The sequence below is a fragment of the Furipterus horrens genome, unplaced genomic scaffold (assembly GCF_987537825.1).
Source record: "Furipterus horrens unplaced genomic scaffold, mFurHor1.1.pri manual_scaffold_13, whole genome shotgun sequence".
Taxonomy (NCBI): Eukaryota; Metazoa; Chordata; class Mammalia; order Chiroptera; family Furipteridae; genus Furipterus; species Furipterus horrens.
Genome location: NW_028327183.1, coordinates 58,254,712 through 58,276,094, shown reverse-complemented (window position 1 = coordinate 58,276,094; position 21,383 = coordinate 58,254,712). Strand labels below are relative to the sequence as shown.

General features: G+C 46.2%; 1 protein-coding gene across 1 annotated transcript in view; it reads right to left on the bottom strand.

Annotated features, from left to right (window-relative positions):
- Positions 1 to 254: 254 nt before the first annotated feature.
- Positions 255 to 21,383, bottom strand: part of LOC149995628 (uncharacterized) — a 34,233-nt gene continuing 13,104 nt past the window's right edge. The window contains 4 exon segments of the mRNA XM_090260003.1: positions 255 to 2,471; positions 2,474 to 3,534; positions 6,079 to 6,204; positions 11,719 to 11,787. Of these exon segments, the coding sequence (XP_090116129.1) occupies positions 1,554 to 2,471; positions 2,474 to 3,534; positions 6,079 to 6,204; positions 11,719 to 11,787 (2,174 nt within the window). The 3' untranslated portion in view covers positions 255 to 1,553.

Sequence of the window (21,383 nt, the reverse complement as noted above, 5' to 3'; positions counted from 1 at the left end):
CCAGCCTTCTGGCCTGACCATTGCCAAGTCCGGAATGCTTGGATGGGAGGGGCAAGTGGCCTCAAATCTTGGGCAGGCTTGTTGGGTTCCTGTGGGTGATTCATACTCCCTCCAGCCAAGCGCTGACACTTGTTTGCATTAGACAACCTGTACGTGTACCTTTTTCTCCTAAGAAATGTTTAAAAGGACATTGGCCTCCATTAATAACAACTTATATTAAAAAAAAATTAACATCACTATGAGAAACTCTGACATCAGATGCAATTACTATTACTGTTTAATGCTTGAAAAAAAAGGATTTTTTCCATCATCAACCACTCAACAAACTCTACTATTACAAATACATGGGGGCTGGGTATGAGGAAAACAAGAACACCCACAGATGGTGACAACCTTACCTCTAGACTAGATCTAGGTGGTGTGACAAAGTGACAATGTGCCCATGGAGCCCACCTCCCCACTTCCTTTCACCTCCCCCTCCTCCACGTTACAATCACAGAGACGGACACCCAGACATACTAAATGCGGTGCCGAGCTTGTGAGACAGTTTACTGGTCTGCATCCATGATCCCACTGGACATGTTCCCAGATACTAAACCTACAGGGGGTCTTGCTTTCCACAGGGCCCTGCAGATGCAGCAGCACCAAATGGTGAGCACTGTGACCTGTCACCTGCACCCACATTCCTAAGACCTGGGTGGGCAGGATTTTGGCAGCGTCCTACCGTTGAGCTCTCATGTGAAGTATGGCACTGGTGCATGGGCTCAGGACTCACTTTTCAGGTGTGGATTCTGAGAATCATGCCCCTCTGCCAAATGTGCCTTCAATCCTTGTGTCACATGAAGTTGAAGGTCCTGCTGAAGGTTTCTGTGCACTTGTCCCACTCATAGGGCTTGTCTCCCACGTGTATCCTCCAAAGGACAGGGAGGAGGAAGTTCCTGATGAATGCTTTGGTGTACTGGCCATACTTACATGGCTTCTCCACGGTATGGTCTGTCAGGTGCTCCTACAGTGACGAGCGTGCCATGAAGCTCTTCTGGCAGATGGAGCACTGCTAAGGCTATGCCCCACTGTGCACATGCCTGTGCTTCCTAAGCATATAGTTTTTCCTGAACGTCGTTACATGGTCACACATGTACACTTCCGGTTGGTGTACATCATCTTGTGTGTGATGAGGTACTCGTTCCGGGTGAAGGCCTTGCCACAGTCCTGGCACAGGTATGGCTTATCCCCAGTGTGCGTCCTGTGGTGGAAGATGAGGTGTGGCTTCTCACTGAAGGCCTTTCCACAATCCCCACAAGCAAATAGCTTCTCCTCAGTGTGGTTCTTCCACTGTATGGTTAGACATTCGTTTTGGGTAAAGATCTTGCTGCAGTTCCCGCACTCATAGCCTTCTCCCCGGTGTTTGGCCTCTGATGCACAATGAGGCTCATGTTTTGCATGAAGGTCTTTCCACAATCCCCACAAGAAAACAGCTTCTCTCCAGTGAGCGTCCTCTAGTGTACGACGAGACTATTGCTCCGGGGGAAGGCCTCGCGGCACTCCTGGCACACTTACGTTTTCTCCCCAGTATGTGTCCTCTGATGCTCTGTTAGGTTCCTCTTCTGGCCGAAGGCCTTGCCACAACCACCGCACACATATGGCTTTTCCCTGGTGTGCGTCCTCAGGTGCAGTTTGAGGTTCTCTTTCTGCCTGAAGGCCATTCTCAATTCCCCACATGTGTACAGCTTCTCTCCATTGTGTGTCCTCTGATGTTTATTGAGGTACTTTTTGCAGCTGAAAGCCTTGTTGCAGTCTGGACACAAGTAAGGCTTCTCCCCAGTGTGTGTCCTCTGATGAATAATGAGGCTCCAGTTTTCGTTGAAGGCCTTACCACAGTCCCCGCACACATGTGGCTTCTCCCCAGTATGTGTCATCTCATGTGTTTTCAGATTCCATTTTTGGGTGAAGGTCTTATCACACACCCCACACACATATGGCTTTTCCCCTGTATGCGTCCTCTGATGTGTCTTGAGCCTCCCTTTCCGAGTGAAGTCCTTGCCACACTCACTGCACGTGTACGGTTTCTCCCCGGTGTGTATCCACTCGTGCAATTTAAGGTTCCCTTTCTGGGTGAAGGCCTTGCCACAGTCACCACAAACATATGCCTTCTCCCCAGTGTGCGTCCTCTGATGCATTGTGAGGCTCCTCTTCTGGATGAAGGCCTTGCCACAACCACCGCACACATATGGCTTCTCCCCGGTGTGTGTCCTCTTGTGCAGTATGAGTTGCCCTCTCTGAGTGAAGGCCTTGCCACAGTCACCACACACATACGGCTTCTCCCCAGTGTGTGTCCTCTGATGCACAATGAGGCTCAGCTTGTACCTGAAAACCTTGCCACAGTCACTGCACAAATATGACTTTTCCCCAGTGTGTAAACTCTTATGCGCTATGAGGCTCGTCTTGTGGCTGAAGGCCTTGCCACAGTCCCCCCACACACATATGGCTTTTCCCCAGTGTGTGTTCTTTGATGCACTATGAGATCCCTGCTGCCATGAAATGCCTTGCCACAGTTTTGGCAAGTGTACCGCCTCTCCCCGGTATGCGTCCTCTGATGCTGGATGAGGCGGTGTTTCTGGTTGAAAGCCTTCCCACAGTCTCCACAAAGATACGGATTCTCCCCGGTGTGTGACCTCTGATGCACAATGAGGTTCATCTTCTGGTTGTAGGCCTTGCCACACTCCCTACAAATGTACGGCTTCTTCCCCGTGTGTGATCTCTGGTGCTGGATGAGGTGAGGTTTCTGGTTGAAGGCCTTCCGACAGTCTCCGCAAACATATGGCTTCTCCCCGGTGTGTGACCTCTGATGCACAATGAGGCTCATCTTCTGGGTGTAGGCTTTGGCACAGTCCCCACACCGATATGGCTTCTCCCCGGTGTGCGTCCTCTGGTGTGTGTTGAGCTTCCCTTTCTGGGTGAAGGCCTTGCCACACTCACCACAAACATACGGCTTCTCCCCGGTGTGCACGTGCTGGTGGGTGGCGATACGTGACTGAGAACTGAACTGCGGCTCACACTTAACGCACAAGAGTTTCTCCCTGGTGTGGATTCGATCCTGCTCCTTCCAGGGTGAGTTATACCTGAAAGGCTTCCCACAATCACCGCACTTGTAGGGCTTCTTCTCTGCAATGTGTTTGGTGGGTGTGCCCAGGCCAGAAGCACCTAAGTTCTTCCCACACATGGTGAACAGGTGTATCTCTGATCCTCTGCGTCCTTCCAGTCTGGGTGGGTCTGACATGGGGCTTTGCTGCACAAATGTCTTAAGTTCACGACATTCAGGAGCTAATGCTTGGGACATGTCCAAATGCCACAGATAGGTCCCTGGGGTCCCGTGTCGCCATCCCTCCCAGTCACCCTTTGTCCCCGCTTCTTTATAGGCAAAAACCCAGGTACCATCCCTCGAAGATCCTTCTGCCACCAACTCAAGAGAGGGTCTGTCTTCCCAAACATCCTCCTGTGGGTCCAATTCCTTCGGGTCAGGTCTAGTCTCCAAGCCTGAGGGGAGTGGGAAAGATGATGACACATGTAGGTAACAACGCGGGGAGAGAGGACCTTCCCAAGACACACGGCACAGCCTGAGAGCAGGGCACAGCCTGTCGTGGGGACAAAGGGAGAAGGGAAGCAGTGAGCGGAGATGGTGAGGTTGAGGGAGGTGAGCAGAGTGAGAAAGGTCCCATTGGGAGTGGATGTAAAGTGGCTAGGGATGCTCAGAGCTGGGGAAAATCCATGAAGAGAAATAAGAAGGCTGATCCAGGGCTCCCGCAAACCTAGTAAGGTTTCACGGCACCCGGCTCCTCGCTTCCAGGCCTCGTCCTGCACACGCCCAGCCCTCTGTGCTTCTCAAAGGGTTGACTCTAGAGAGAAATGATGACATAGAGCTGACTCACCTGTGGCTGTGCTGGTTGTCCTCTGTCTCCCCACAGTCCAACCAAGCTCCTGCCTTCCTACGCTGCTCAGGAGCGGCCTGGCCCTGTATGCTGGGTCCTCACCCTCCTCTTGCACACTCGTCCCTCCCCACTGATCACAGCCACTCCAGTCCCCTCCTGTGTGTGTCCCGTAGTTCCTCAATCTGTTTCCAGCCTAGGGGGCTGTCCTGAGTTCTGGACTCTACATGTTATCAGGATTCTTCCCAACATGTATACACTGAAATATCACACCAAAATATCATTAAAAAACAAAGATCCAGCCCCATGGAGCGCTCCTTCCTACAAGGCGACAAGGAAAGTAGTAGTGGTAAGCAGTTGTCCACATCCTGCATTTAAGCCCTCACTGGCCCTACAAATTTGAGTTTGAGTCCCCGCCCAAGTCCTGAGAGCCTGGATTTCAGTCTCTCTATAGTCACACCTCTTAAATGGGTGCTCCACCCAGACCCCCCCTCTGAGTTCTGCTGAGGAATAATCCAAGGCCTTTTGGGCACCCCTGACCGACAGTGGACCTAGCACATTGGATGTGGTAACTGTGATGTCAGAAACTCCCGTCCCAAAGGATATGAAGAAAAAAAGACCCACCAAAGGAAATTAGGAAACTAAGTGATGCACACAATGACCAACAGCATATAATTCCACTCCTATGAGGCAACTACAATCATCAAATGACAGAGACTGAAAGTGGGACCTGAGTGCCAGGGCAGGGGTGGGAGATGAGAGCTCTTCTCTAGGGGTGACACATTGTCAGTTGGGGGCGATTAAGAAACCTGAGGTGGATGGTGGTGTTGGTTGAAGTGCATGAAATCATTCACTTTAACAATTCGCAGTTAATCACAGGGCAGTTAAAGGTCCACAAAAACTATTAATGAAATGAGACCGTACACTAATTCTGAAAGTTAGTTTTTCCAGAACAATATTGTCCAGAAATATCTCTCTGTGTCAGTCACTACAAACAGTGCTCATACTGAGGACCATCATGATTTCCTTCCTGTTGACACATTTCGACATATTAAGACATCTGGTAGGTGAGCATCTAGGACATTTCTCCTGATTTTTCTTCCTATGAAAACTCCCCTCACTTATAGGAAAAATTTTAGAGGATGTATTCCCAAGTGGAATCGTTTAAAATTTGGCTGAATAAACCAAACTGTCTTTCAGAAGAGTTGGTACAACTTAATACTCCTAGAATGAAGAGTTCCTTTCTCTACAAATTTATACTACATGCTGCTATTACTCTATTTTTTTATACCTCACACCAAGATATGCTTAAGAGAGGGAGAAAGTGGATGGTGAGTGAGAGGTGGGGAGAGAACAGAGAGAATCACTGATGAAAAGGAAACATCAATCAATTACCTCTCTTATGTGCCCCGACTGGGGTTCAAATTCGCTACCTAGATATGTGCCCTGACAGGAAATCCGACAAGCAAACTTTTGGTGTAAGAGGGGATGCTCCAAGCAATGGAGCCACACCCAGCCAGGCATGGTATTCCTCTTCATTTCTGTGTACCCCATGGCAAGCATTGTATTTCTGTGACTCAACTGCTACTCTGTTAACTATCAGTATGGTTTATACATCTTTTGTAAAGTTTAACTCCATGTATTTCTACATCTGTGAATTGCATGCTCATGAGCTAGGTCCATCTCTCTATCATTCATTTGGTCTTTTTCTCGTTTTTCCCTAACAGCTCTTTATGAATTTAAAATCCTCTGTTCTACATGCAATAAATACTCTTCCCCACTTCACCACCAATCAACATTATTTTTATATTTACTTTCTTTAAAATATTTTATTTCTTTATATGTAGAGACAGGGAAAGGGAGTAAGAAACTGTAGGAGACAAACATCGATGCGTTATTCGTTGCCTCTTGCACACTCCAAACTGGGGAACTTACCTGCAACAGAGACATGGGCCTTGACAGGGAACTGAACGGGTGATGTGTGCTTTGGCAGCCTGGTGCTTAAACCACTGAGTACACTAGCCAGGGCTCACATTTATCTTTAGTTTCAAATAACTTTAACACCTTACCTAGTCAGATCTGTACATCTTTCGTATTTCTATGTCATCCTAAAATGACAGGCAGGTGGTGAATAATGCAGTGAAGCTTCCCTTACCCAGTGAGACCAGGTTCCAGTAGATCTCCATCATACGTCTCTGTACAGGTCCTTCTGCGCAGGCTTCAACTGCTTCCACTCCTCCTGGGTAAAGTCCACCATCACATCCCTGAACGCGACCAAGCCCTTTCAGAGGAAGCGCACACCACTTACTGCAGAGTCTCCTTCTCACAGGGGTTGGGATACATGGCCAGAAGGGCCAAGAGGATCAGGAAGGCACACAGGATGCATGTGACTGCCAAGGTGCAGAGCTCTGAAGGGCCTGAGCATTCCATGTTCTCGGACTAACGAATAAACTATGGGGTTATTCGCCATGAAGAGAAACAACCCAAATAAACAATGAGCAAAGGGGCTGAATAAATACTTCTCCAAAGAGCACATACACATGGCCAACAGACATATGAAAAAATTTAATCACTATTTATGAGAGAGCTGCTAATTAAATGGTAGTGAGATATCATCTTACATCATGAACCGGGGATGAACCCGCAAACTTTTGGTGCACAGGACGATACTCCAGCTTCCTGTGACACACCCCATGGAAATAATATCTTATTTAAAAAAACAGAGGGTCGTCCCTTCCCAGAAGCTTGATCCTAAGCAAGGAGGTACGAAAGGGTGACATGACTCACATGCGAACATCAGAATATAAGGGTTCTGGAAGGAGAACAGGAAAAACAAGAAATTGGAAACTCATGTGAAAAAATATTAAAGGAAAAGTTCCCTAATTTGGCAACAGAACTAGACATACAAGTTCAGGAAGCACAGAGAGTCCCAAACAAGCTAGACCCAAAGAGGACCACACCAAGACACATCATAATTCAAATGCCAAAGGTTAAAGATAAAGAGAGGATCTTAAAAGCAGCAGGAGAAGAGGAGAGTTAACTACAAAGGGGTGCCGAAAAAATTATCATCTGATTTCTTAATACAATGTTTGCAGGCAAGAAGGGACTGGGAAGAAGTATGCAAAGTGATAAAAAGCAAGGAACTATAAACAAGATTACTTTATCCAGCAAAGCTATCATTTAGAATGGAAGGGCAGATAAAGTGCTTCCTAGGAATGGCAACGTAAATGGAGTTCATGATCACCAAACCACTATCATATGAAATGATAAAGGGACTTATTTACGAAAAAGAAGATGAAAAGTATGAACGTTAAAATGACAGCAAACTCATAACTATCAACAACTGATTAAAAAGACAAAAACAAACTAACCAAACAACCATAAGAGGAACAGAATCATAGGTATGGGGACCATTTGGAGGGTTACCAGCTGTGAGGGGGGGGCGGTGGGAAGAAATGGGGAAATGGTGCAGGGACTAAGAAGCACAATTGGTAGGTACAAAATAGACACGGGGAAGTTAAGAATAATATAGGAAAGGGGGAAGCCAAAGTACTTACAATCATGACTCGCGGACATGAAAGAAGGGGTGTGGGATTGCTGGATAGAAGTGGGGTACAGGACGGAATCGAGGAAAGGAAAAAAATTGGAACTGTCACAGCATAATCAATAAGACATACTTAAAATTAATAAACAAAAACCATATAATTAAAAAAAAAATCACTATTTAGATGTGATTGGTACACTAAAAGCCCCACACATTAGAGGTATACAGATTGATATACTGATAAGTATTGGATTTACCAAAATGTCCCTTATGTTTTTTCCATAGCGTGGCTCTAATAGCACTTAGTTGTCTTTACCTTCATTTGAAATGTTTGTTAGATTGTATTGTAACAGCTGTCATATCAGCATGAATTTTATAAAAAACTTATGAAACCTGGTGAATTTTTGTGTCTCAATTTTAATAATGAAGATAGAAGAAAAAATGCAACATTTCCAGTATATTATGCTTTATTAATTCAAGAGAGGTAAAAGTGCAACTGAAATGTAAAAGAAGAATCGTGCGGTGTATGAGGAAGGTGCTGTGACTGATCGAGGACATCAAAAGCGATTTGCGAAGTTTCTACGTACTATTGACATTTTGGCCAAATCATTCTTTGCTGTGGGGTGTCTCACGTATTGGAGGACGTTAGGCAGCACCCCTGACCTCTACCCTCTGGAAATCAATAGCGGCAGAAAGCCGACATACTCAATATGAGTCGGAGGTGCCTCCAATGTCTTAGGCTCGGTAGGAAACTGCTCTGTCCAGCAGAGGTTTCATGACCACGGCGGAACAAATCTATCAAGGACACTATATTATGTGTGAGGGGAAGGAAGGTGGCTGCTCTCTCTAGGGAAGAACAGCAATCAGACCTCTGTCGCTCATGCCTTTTTTTAAGGAGGAAACACACAGAAGATACAAGGTCAAATTTCATAAATCATCAATAGCTTTTAGGCGTTTAGATTACAGTTGACAGTAACAGATTACATGTACCAGTACAGAGGGCACAGTGACCAGTCTGTGTCAAGATCTACTAAATATCTTGACACCACACTGTCATTAGGTGCAAGGTTTCATACATTCCTTGCTAGAGATTGTTTATGTTACATTAAAGATAAGAAAAGCAGAGCAAGTTCTAAAGCATAATAAGTATTCTTTAAATCCAATTCCCATGGAAACCCTCTTAGTGGTTTTTGGTCATGTCTCCCGCGCAGTCTTATCTTGAAATTTAAAGACAAGCACACCCGGGATGCTAGCGGCAGGTCATGCTTGGGCTGACGCTACAATTCCCTAAACCACAGGGAGTGGTTCCCTACAAATATATCCAAATCAATAAATATACTGGTGAAAATGAAAAATGGGTCTTTTCCTTTTTTACCTCCCAAAGGTTCCTCTTGAGTCCTTTATTGTACTTTTTTCATTTTAACTTTTTAAATATAACTCTTGCCAAAAATGGTTCCTAAGTCTACCCGCCTGATTGAACTCACTTAATTAAATTTGTACTGAGCAGACTCCATGCACTGAGCCTGGGTTGGAACGGACTGAACACCAGAGAAGGTCCTGGGCATCTGGGAGTCGACACTGTACAGGAATGGTGTGGAAGTGAGAATCCCAGCCCCCCCCCCTCAGAAGCGTCTGGATATTCCCCTAGACATGGGGTTTCCCACCAGATATGCCGAAACCCTCTGAGTGCTCTGTGCCATTGTGTCTGAGGCCACTCATTCCAGGGCATCTTCTGTTTGGATTGGTAGCTAATGGCAGAAACAACTTCACCCCAGGAAAAACCTCACCCAATTCCAATAGTGAAATCAGGCTCTATTTTTTTAAATCTTCAGTCAAGGATACATTTATTGATTTTACAGGGAGAGGAACACAGGGCCAGAGAGAGAGAAACATCAATCTGATTGCCTCATGCACATACCCAGACTATGGTTCAAAACCATACTGTTTGGTATACAAGATGATGCTATAATTAACTGAGCACCCAGCAAGATCATACTCTGTTATTTAAAAAAAAAAGAAAAATGGCTCTGGATGGGTGTTGCTGAGTGGATTGAGCACTGAACTGCGAACTAAGGGGTTGCTGGTTCGATTCTTGGTCAGGGCACATGCCTGGGTTTTGCGCAAGGGCCCCAATTGGGGGCATACAAGAAACAACCACACATTGGTGTTTCTCTCCCTGTCTCTAAAAATAAATAAATAAAATATTAAAATAAATAAATTAATAAGAATATAATTAATTACACTAAAAGAAATTATGAAAAATTGAACCCTCAATCTCAACCACACAAAAATGACAAACATCAGAAATTGTAAAGAATGCTAGCAAAAATGGAAAGCAAAGCAGCCAACACAGAAAAGAAAGAGGTGAAGACATCATGGTGGATCCATGTTGGAGAACAGATGGATCGTTCCTTAAATGGTTCGATATACTGTCATCAAAGGATCCATTAATTGCTGCTTCTACACTTAAGAAAAATGAGAAGCTCAAACAAAAATCTGTAAATGAATTTCACAGCACCATTAGTAAAAACCACTAAAAAGTGGAAACAACCCAAATGTACACCACCTGATAAATGTACATACACAGGGCCTACTGTATAATGAAATAGTATACAGCCATGAGAAAGAATACCTGGTACCACATAGATGAACATCAAACACGTGATGCTCAGGGAAAGCAGCCAGATATAAAACACCGTAGCTTGTGTGATTCCATTGATACGAAATGTTCAGCCCTGGACAGGAGACTCTATTGTCTGGAGCATCATCTGTCCAACCGAAGTGTGATTGTGGGGTCTCTAAATGGGGCTGACACGGGCAGCAGCTGATTGATGTTTTCCTTGCCTCTCTTTCTCCCTCCATTCCCTTCTCCTTAAAAATAAATAAATAAAATCTTATAAAAATATAATGCTTCAAGAATACTAAGATTCCTGAGGACCAGCAGAGAATAGGATAAGTAATTTGTTTGCCTACAATCAAAGGCAGCCCCTGCTTCACCGTGCTGTGAGAATAAAGTGTCCCAACTCATAACTATGAAGACTTTAGAAAGGCCTTAAGATACCCACCCCAACCTTCCTCTACAAGGAATCGTCACTGAAGAAAACACAAAGCTCTGGCTGGTGTGGCTCAGTGTTCTGAGTATTTCCAGTCTCGACACATTCCTGGGTTTCGGGCCAGACCCCAGCAGTGAGCGTACAAGAGGCATCTCACTGTTTGTCTCCCAGAAAGATGTTTCTCTCCTTCTCCCTCAGTTCGCCTCTTTCTAAAAAAATGAATAATATCTTTACACAGTAGCTCCCCTTTCAGAATTAAAAAAAAAAAGAAAAGAAGAAAAATGATACAAAACGCACGACAGAGATTTTTTTCCAGCCAGGACTGCATGTTTCAATTGGTTGGAACGTTGTCCCATACCCCAAAAGGCTCCGGGTTTGATCTCAGTTTGCGGAACGAGTGCGAGGCAACAAATAGATGTTTCCATCACATTTGTATTTCTCTTTCTCTTCTTCTTTCCCTAAAACTCAATAAACATCCTCTAGTGATGATAAAAAAAAAATTATCCATAGACATTCATATTTATATTTATATAGAGAGAGCTATATAATCTATTGATTTGAGAGACAAGAGAGGCTGTTCCACTTACTGAGGAATTCACTAATTGTTTCCCATATGTGCCCTGACCAGGGATGGAACCCACAATCTTGGCATATCAGGATGATCCCCTAACCAATTGAGCTACACCTGTATATTTTTCACTGTAAAATATTTCATCCATAGAAGGAAACTTGGAGAAAAATACCACAAATAGCCACCTAATAACACATCGTAAAACATCAAGGCCACAGCCAGGAACATTCACATGGCGGGCTGCACACACAGCCTCCTTCCATCTCCCATCATTCCCCTGGACATTTAGTGCTGTCTGCCTACTTCTGAAGGCCCTCATCCAGCACTTCCTCCCCAGGGCCTCTGTCCCACTTCATCAAACATGTTTAAGCCTCCAAATCCCAAGTGCACAGTGGTGTTTCCTGAAAGCCCCAAGGTATGGCAGCTCACTGCTTACCTATCCTGTCCCCTGTGGTAAAAAAATGCCAGTGTCAAGACAGTAGTTTCCCAATGTGGGGTGAATACAACCCGAGGAGACTGGACCCAAGGCCTGGGCCCTGAGGGAGTTTGGGGTGGAAGGGCAGAGGGTCATCCTTGTCCAGAAGCCTTATCTTAAGGGAGGAGGTGCGAGAGGATGACATGACTCACCAGGGCCTTCTTGGTCCGCGGCTGGGTGTCCATCCTTCCAGTGCCCATGGTGACTGGGGGACAGGCAGGCTGGACACAGGGGGAAAAAGAGAGACATGAGAGACCATGTCAAATACAGACCCAAATGCAGACAGGGACACACATACATGTTAACAGTGAACACGTGCGGGGATCTGATAGCATCCAAGACACTCAACAAATGTCCCTGATTTAGTCCTCCTGACACCCTACATGTTGGGACTATTTCCATTCACCCCATGTCACAGATGAAGTAATTGAGGACAAAAAGATAATTCATTGTAGCCGAAAGTCACAAGCCCTCTGCCGGAGGGCCTGCAAGGAGGCCCCCCAACCAGGTGTCATGTGATCTCAGTCTGCAAGAACTTGTGTGTCTTGCTGATGCCAGCAGCTGCACGCGGCTCCTGGTGACTGAATCATGGAAGCCAGGGAACAAAGCGGGCTAAGACCTAAGCCTCCTTCCCATAGTGATAACGTCAAATGGTGCAGACCCTTGGACCCTTACCTGCACACGATTCTTGGGGGCTGGTTTACAAGTCTCTAAGAACAAAGAAGCTTGAAAATTAGCGTCTCCTCTCTCATAGCAACTATATCAGATGTGTTGGACAGACCCTTGGACTTTTTGTGATTTACCGCTTTGCTCTGTAGCCCTATAGGTTAATGTTTATCCCTCTTAGTGGGATCACATAAGCCTTTTAGTTCTGTAGCTCTATAGGTTAATGTATATCCCTTTTAGTGGAAAAAATGTCTGTTACTATGTAAGCCCTTTTAGTTTCTGTTTAGTTTTACTTTAAAAAAATATTTTCTGCAACTCAATAAAAGGAATGGTCAGGCTGTGAATAATCGCTGATAACCAGAGAAAGTTATAGCCCTCTGTTCGTTGCTGGCCACTCATCCTGCTTGCTGGACTTAATCTCAGTGTCTCTTTCCACAAATATTCATGCAACAATTCATGCGCCCAAGAACACAAAACTGGGATTAAAACTGGGCTGAGTACATCCGGTTCCATGTGGCTGTGCACAAGTGTCAGCCACACACTGACACTCCAATGTTGCATGAATATTTGTGGAAAGAGACACTGAGATTAAGTCCAGCAAGCAGGATGAGTGGCCAGCAACGAACAGAGGGCTATAACTTTCTCTGTTTATCAGCGATGGTTCACAGCCCTACCATTCCTTTTATTGGGTTGCAGAAAAGATATTTTTAAAGTAAAACTAAACAGAAACTAAAAAGGCTTACATGGTAACAGACTTTCTTTTCACTAAAAGGAATAAACGTTAACCTATAGAGCTACAGAACTAAAAGGCTTATGTGATTCCACTAAGAGGGACAAACATTAACCTATAGGGCTACAGAGCAAAGCGGTAAATCACAAAAGTCCAACGGTCTGTTCCACATCCGATATAGTTGCTATTGGAGAGGAAACACTAATTTTTAAGCTTCTTTGTTCTTAGAGACTTGTACACCGGCCCCCAAGAATCATGTGCGAGTAAGGGTCCAAGAGTCCGCACTATTCAACGTTATCACTATGGAAAGGAGGCTTAGGTCTTCAGCCCACTTTGTTCCCTGGCTTTCGTGACTCAGCCACCAGAACCCGCGTGCAGCCGCTGGCGTCAGCAAGACTCGCTTGCAAGTTCTTGCAGGCTGAGGTCACAGGACACCTGGGAAGGGGGGCCCGCTTGCAGGCCCCTCAGGCAGAGGGCTTGTGACTTTTGCCTACACTCCCACAATATACAACACATGCATGCACACACAGCCAGTCCCACAGCCTGGAGGGAGGAACAGGATCCTCTTCCCCTGGTCAAAGACTGATTGATGGATACAGGCACCAGAAGACACCCCACCACCGCCTTCACCCACTGGGTCTCCTCCAGATCTCCTGGGGTTACTGTTGAGGCTCAATGATCAGATAAATGTAGGGAGACTAGATGTGTGTGACTCCATTGGTTGGAGCATCAGACTAAAACAAAAGGTCTGCTTCAATCCCTGGTTTTGGCCCAAATCTAGAATGTGGGTTTCATCACTGTGAGAAACGCTCACCATAAAAACACCAGGACACAGGACTTAAGCAGTAGACAAGGCAGTTTATTCACAGATCTGCAGGTATGGTCGCAGCCAAATCAAAGGTGCACACAGACAATTGGAGGAGACTGTTTCATCCTAACGCGATTATACACTCCCTCTTTCACCCTTTTCCCTCCTACTTCTCGTTTTTCCATGCTGAATACTCCAAAGTTACAATCTAATGCTACTGAATATATTAACTGAGGGTGATAATTAACTTAAGGGTGATCTGGTTACAGGTCTGTCTCCAGCTGTCCCTTGAAGATGCCCTAACTTGTTTGCTGACTTTCCCATTTCCCTGTGTTTGGTGATGAATACCTTCCAGCCTTTGATCTCAGAGACATTTGTGATGAGCTGAGGAATGTCATTTCCTCACTTGTAACTGCTAACACTGTTGACTCGGACACGGAGACCCCCTTTTTCAAGATTACATTTCTCCTTTGCTGCTCATTATTTTCTACTGGCTTGAGAGTCACAAGTTTCTCTGCCCCTTACAGCACCTATCACAGGTTGGGGTGCCAATGGGAAGCAACTGATCCATGTTTCTCTCTCTTGTCCTCTATCTCTGAAATCAATAAACATCTAAACATCTTAACAATGTGTTTTATAGCACTGTTGCTAGAAAGAAACACCAACCAATCAAAGAACCAACCAACCCTGGATATATGTTAAGTTCTGAGTGTCAAATCTGAAACCCCTGCTGCCAGCCCAGAAACACAAGTTATGTCATGTCCCCGGGTGCAGTGACTTCATGTGTTTTTAAAGATTTTTTTAAAAGACTTATTCATTTATTTTCAGAGGGAAGGGAAGGGAGGGAGAAAGAGAGAAAGAAACACTGATGAGCAAGGCAAACAACGACTGGTTGCCTCTTGGACCATCTTAACCACGGACCCTGCACACAGCCCAGGCACGAGGCACCAACCAGAAATCAAACCAGTGACATTCTGTTTCACAGGATGGCACCCAATCCACAAATTCACATGATGGGAGGCTTGAACGGAATTTAATTTTTACGGATGTACTCTTTCTGCAGTTGTACTTCCTGACTCCTATCCCTGCACCACGAGGTCAAAAACGTGGCTGCTCAGTGCAGGATAAAAAAGCCACAAAGAGCCAACTTACTCAGGAAGCACAGTGGGCAGACTCCTGACAACTGCAGGCGCCCTTTAAAATATCATCATTTCTTTTAATATTAAAAGAGAAAGAATTAATTGAATCCAACCTGGACTACACCTGTCCTTATAGCAGTGAATCACAACTCTATCTTTACTTTATTAATGCAAAGGAGGCCATGAAGGCACAGTATCCCTCGAACAGACATGTGCATGACGTCGGTGACTTTTGACCCCAGTGTGGCCTCAGAGCTGTGGCTGCAGAGCCTGGAGTGGCTGTTGCTCCCGCTCCTCCTCCGCCCAAGCTTTCTGACATTTGCTTCCTTGCTTTGTTTCTAAGGCGGAACAAGGAATTGAACCTGGATGCCTGGGTGTGGAGTTGGGGGATTCACTTAGTCTCTGACCTCTTTCTCAGCCCCGCCCCCCACGGCCAGGTGAAGCTCCGAGGGCAGGAAGCAGGTGGGCTCAGGCCGGCAGGCGGGCAGCTCCGCCAGGCCCCCTGTGCAGGAGGGCAGCCTTCCCCACGCTCTCGGAGGGCCCCCCACACGCACCGCACACACGGCAGCCACCCCCGCAGACAGAGGCGCAGGGGCACACGCGGGGGGAGCCTCGGACAGGACAGACGCACCCGCACGCGCAGACACACTCACCCCCAGACGCGCAGGCAGGCCCCGAGGAGGAGACCAGACACGGCGGACGCCTGGATGGGGCCTCAGGCTCAGTCCCCGCGGACGGACACGACGGCGGACGCGCTCACAGACGCGGGCACAGAGGGACCCGGGGAGACCAGACAGGAGCGGACACACACGAGCAAAGGGAGACCCAGGAGGTCCCCGGGACACGCGTAGGGACAAACACGCACACACACGCTGCACCGTCACCCGCGCCACCGCGCTCCGATCCGCACCCCCTCCCGCATCCACACGCCCCCTCCCAGGGTCCCACCAGGTCTCCTCAGGCCCTCAGCAGACGCAGCCGGACTCCCCACGATGCTCCCTTACGGACCTGCCCGGCGTCCTCTAGGACACGCCCCCACCCTTTGGCAAATGCGCCTGCGCGAAACGGGCGACTACACTTCCCAGAAGCCTCCGCGCGCCGCGAACCCTCTCCTCCATTCCAGCCTCCCCTCAGAACCAGCGACGGTAACGTGACGTGAGCCTGAGATGCGGGCGCGGCCCTCACGTCCAAAGGCCGCGGTGTGGGGAGCTCAGCGGCATCGGGGGAAGGTCGCGCAGTGGAGCGGAGCGGGAGGAGGACGACAGAGCAGCGGGGAGGGCGCAGGGGGTGGCGGCCACGGAAGGGGAGAGGGAGACGGCGGTGCAGGGAGACGTGAAGGCGGCCGGGGAGCAGAGCGAGGGGGAGGGGAATCGCAGAGGAGGCGGGGCCTCGGTGGGGGCGGGAAAAGACGCGGCAGCCCCTCCACAGACGTCCGGCGTCCAGCACCGACCCTAATCGCCATTCTGACAGGCAGAAAAGTTCTAAAGCGTGAGAGACGCAGGAAAACAAGTATCAGCCCGTCCCGTTAGGTGCCGGCTCCTCTTCAGTGCATCTTATCGTTACGGAACCAGAGTGGGGGTTACGCTCCCGCCGCCCCCATTAGGAAGCTCTAGAGATACAGATCGGTGGGAAGGAAATAGGTTCTTCACTGAGATGCTGCGGAGTCCCCGACAATGGCAGACTCTTGTCTGAAAGCCCATCCGCTACGAAAACTCGAGGGAGAATCCCAGCCGTCCGCAGCCGGACCGCAGCAGGAGGCAGTTTCCAGAGCTGCTGCTCCCCTTCAAAGTACCGTGATTTGGGAGCCCCAGGAGGTCGCTCTCCGGGATCAGGCTCCCTCCCGGAACCCAGAGGCGCCGGCGTCCGTGACACCGTTTCCAGAGCCACAACGTCCCGCCAATTCAGCGGAGACTTTGTTCGCCAGGTGGGTCAGAGGATGGCCCTTCGCTCACCTGCGTTTCTGTTAGTTTCAGCTGTGAGACGGTCTGAGCGTCCAATTACCTTCCAAATTTCTGCGTGCTGAGGGAGGGGCGGTGTGCTCACGACCAATCGCTTCTTCTCCTCAAGATAGACGGACAGGCTAGGCGTCTTTCCAGCACCTCCCTCTGCCCCGTTCTGACCTCTTTGGTGCAAGTTCCTTCCTTCCTGTGAGCCCAGCCCGTCAGGATCACAAAGGGGTTGGAGGGCTTTTCCTTTCTCCATTCATCTTGCTCGCAGTACGCCCACTCAGTGCAATACTGTAATCCCTCACTTATGTGAAGTATTACATTGTAGACCCCCCGCGATAGGGAAGTAGGAATCTTACATTTTTTTTAGTATTTACTGTACAGTACCACAAAATCCCGCGATATAGCGAAAAATCCGCAAAACATAATTAAATATAATAGTTGTCCCTCTCTATATCGCGGTTCACTTACCGCGGCCTCACTGTATCCCGAGATTTTTTAAATTATATTTAATTATTGCAAGATACACTTGAGGTGCATCCATTTCCCCTAAGATAATTTCCACACCTTTGTAAGGGGCAGGAAGCTCAGTGGCTGATTTGAGCTTTTGATCAGCTAGACCCACGATACTCTGGCTCTCCCTTATATTTTAAAGGTGGTTACCCCATGGGTCTTCATATTTTCAAACTCTGAAAAATTTGAAATTATAATAAAAATCTTTCTTGCTCTGGCTGGTGAGATGAGTGTCAGCCTGCGAACCAAAGTGTCACCGGTTTCCCAGTCATGGCACATACTTGGGTTGCAGGCCAGGACTCACGTGGGGGTGTGTAAGGCAAATACACGTTAGTGTTAGTGTTTCTCTCCCTTTCCTTCTCCCTCCTTCCTCTTCTAAAAATAAATAAAACTTTTATAAAATATTTTTTCTTTAATACTGTCTCCCTTGCTTTCTGTAATTTGGTCTCCATGATGGTAGGGATATGTATGTTTTTTTAACATGGATATTAAAACTTTTTTTTTATGCTATTATAGTTCTAATTTTTCTCCATCTCTCTTCCCCACAGTCCACCCCACACTGTTGTTCATGTCCATGGGTTATGGGGACTGTACGTTTTTTTTTGGTGTTTATATTTTATTGATTGTCCTGTTACACTTCTCCCAATTTTGTTCCCTTTGTTCCCCTCCCCACCAAATGTCCCACACCTCTTCGTTCATGTCCATGGGTCAGCCTGTATGTTCTTTGGCATCACCCTTTCCTACACTATTCTTAACATCCCCCTATTTTATACCTACCAATTATACTTCTTAATCCTTGCACCATTTTCCCATTTCTCCCCATTCTCCCTCCCAGCTGATAACCTTCCAAATGATCCCCATAACTATGATTGTATTCCTGTTATGGTTGTTTGCTTAGTTTGTTTTTGTTTTTTTAACTTCTGGTGATAGTTGCCAGTTTGTTATTTTAGTATTCACAGTTTTGATCTTCTTTTTCTTAGTCCCTTTCACATTTCATATAGTAAGATATCAGTGATGATGATCTCTTTTAGCTTTACCTTGTGTAGGAGTCACTTTATCTGCCCTTCCATTCTAAATGATAGCTTTGCGGAATAGCACAATCTTGGTGGTAGGTCCTTGCTTTTCATCACTTGCAGTACTTCTTGCCAGTCCCTGCTTACCTGAAAATTTTCTCTTTAGAAATCAGCTTATAGTCTTATAGGAACTCCTTTGTAGGTAACTCTCTTCTCTTGGTGCTTTTAAGATTCTCTGCTCATTTTTCACCTTTAGCATTTTAATTATGATGTGTATTTGTGTAGTCCTCTTTGGATCTAGATAATTTAAGACTCTCTGTGCTTCCTGGACTTCTACGTCTATTTCTTTCGCCAAATTAGGGAAGTTTCCCTTTGTTATTTTTTCACACAATTTTTCAATTTCTTGTCTTTCTCTTCTCCTTCCAGCACCCTGTTATTCAGATGTTGCCATGTTTAAATTTGTCTCAGAGATTCCCAAGCCTCTCCTCATATTCTTCAATTCTTCTTTCTTTATTCTATACTGGTTGACTGTTATTTTTCTTATTTTTGAGTTAGTTATATTTCCTCTTACTAATGGCAGATGGAGAAGCTGGTTTACCTATGCCTTCATCTAGGCCAGAAGTCCCTGGGACAGTATTTTTAAAATACACCCCTGAATCTCCACCTTTTGCAAGTATACTTGGAACATAACAGATATTCTTTTTGTGATTTAAACATTTATTTTAGTCAGAGGGCAAGAGAGAAAGAGGAGAGAAAAAATGACATATGAGAGAAAATCAGTTCGTTGCCTTTTACAAACCTGCAATAGTCGACCTAGCCCACAACCCAGGTATGTGTCCTGACAAGGAATCGAACGAGCAGCATTTCAGATTGCAGGCAGACACTCAATCCACTGAGCACACCACCCAGGGCATCCAGATATTCTATGATAGTTTTCCTGAAGGGTTAAATGAATAAAATGTGATGCTTGTAAATGTGAAAGGTTTTAATGACTTAAATTGGACAACTCATTAAATATAAATAAAATTTGTGACCTGAATCAAGTCCATTGATTCTCTCTGTGGCACCAAGTGCAAATTACTAGTGAGGATGACCTGAAAAGAAGATATACTTCACTTTTTTAAATATTTATTTATATTTGAGAAGTAGACATCCATTATTTTATATCACTGATTGAGGATTCATTGGTTTTCTTGTATATGCCCTGATCAGGGATTGCCCTGAACCTTGGCATATCCAGGAAGTGTGTTGCCAACTCAGCTATCAGGAGGGTCCTAGTTTCAGGTCAGGTGGTAAGTACACTGTTATCCGTCTGTCCCACTGGAGCACATCAGTAAATTAGCAACTGTACAGAAGTGGAAGCCACTCCAGTATTAATCACCACCAACTCGCCACTATTTTGGTGATGCAAGGATGGGGAAAGCCAGCAGAGACCAAGGTAAGGCTTCAGGGGCCTTCGTCAGCAGCCATTTACCGAACTTCACAGAAGCATCTCAAAGAATTAACTGCCATGGCTGGTGTGGCTCACTGGATTGAGTACTGGCCCACAAACGAGAGTTCCTGGTTTGATTCCCAGACAGGGCACATGCCAGGGTTGTGAGCCAGGTCCCAGGATAGAGGCATGCTAGAGACAACCACATATTCATGCTTCTCTCCCTCTTTCTCCTTCCATTCCACTTTTAAAAATAAATAAAATCTTTTTAAAAAATGAACTTTTACAAAGTAGTAACTACCCCTTAATAAATGCTTTATGTATTTATTGTTAATAGAGCAACATTCTGATATCGTTTGCTGTATATTATTGGTAACAGATCACTGTCATCATCAATAATGAAATATTAAGTAAAACATGACTAAGGCTTTGGGTGAGGCATAGATGGATAATGTGCCCGCCTGCCGGAAGGCACTTTTATTTTCACAAGAATTCCAGCCCACACAGGGTTTGTGGGAACAGTCTGTGAAGTGACATTTTCCTCCTGTAACTGAAACAGCTCTACTGGGAGGGGTTCAATCCTTGATTTCTGCTGCTGAAGGTCTAGGTCCAGCCTTCTGGTCTGAACATCCCCAAGTCCGGAATGCAGGGCTAGAAGTTTCAAGTGCCCTCCAATCTTGGGCAAGTTTGTTGGGTTCCTGTGGGGTACTTGTACCCCCTCCAACCAAACTTTTACACTCATTTTGACAGGACAACTTCTAAATGTACCTTTTGCAGCTGAGAAGTGTTTAAAAGGACATTGGCCTCACTTAATTACAACTTATATTTTTTTTTAAATAGACCACTATGAGAAACTCCAACATCAGATGCAATTACTGTTACTGTTTAATACTAAAAATTTTTTCTTTCCCATCACGAAACACTCAACAAACTCTTCTGTTGCAGGAAAGCTGGGGGCTGGGTGTAAGGAAAACAAGGACACACACAGATGGTGACATGGTATCTGGACTAGATCCAGGTGGTGAGACAAAATGACAATGTCCCCATGGAGCCCCTTTCCCCTACTTTCTTCCACCTACCACTCCTCTACTTTTCTATGAAAGAGATGGACATGCTCCCAGATACACTGGTAGGGGGTCTTGCTTTCCACGGGCCCTGCAGATGCAGCAGAAGCAAATGGTGAACACTTGAGTGGCCTGTCCCCTGTGCCCACATTTGTAAAACCCATGTGGGCAGGGCTTTGGTAGTGTCCTACCGTGAGCTTCCAGGTCAAGTCTGGAACTGGTGCTGGGTCAGGAATCGCTTGCTGGGTGTGGAATTTGAGAATCATGCCCTTCTGTCAAGTGTGCCTCCTCCCCTGGTGTCACATAAAGTTGAAGATCCTGCTGAAGGTTCCCATGCACGTGACACATTCATAGGGCTAGTCTCCCATGTGGATCCTCCAGAGGACAGGGGGGAAGTTTCTGATGAACACTTTGCCTGACTGTCCGCAGTAATAGGGCTTCTCCAGTGTGTGGTCAGTCAGATGCTCTGACAGGGACAATCATAAATCGTAGCCTTAGCTCTTCTG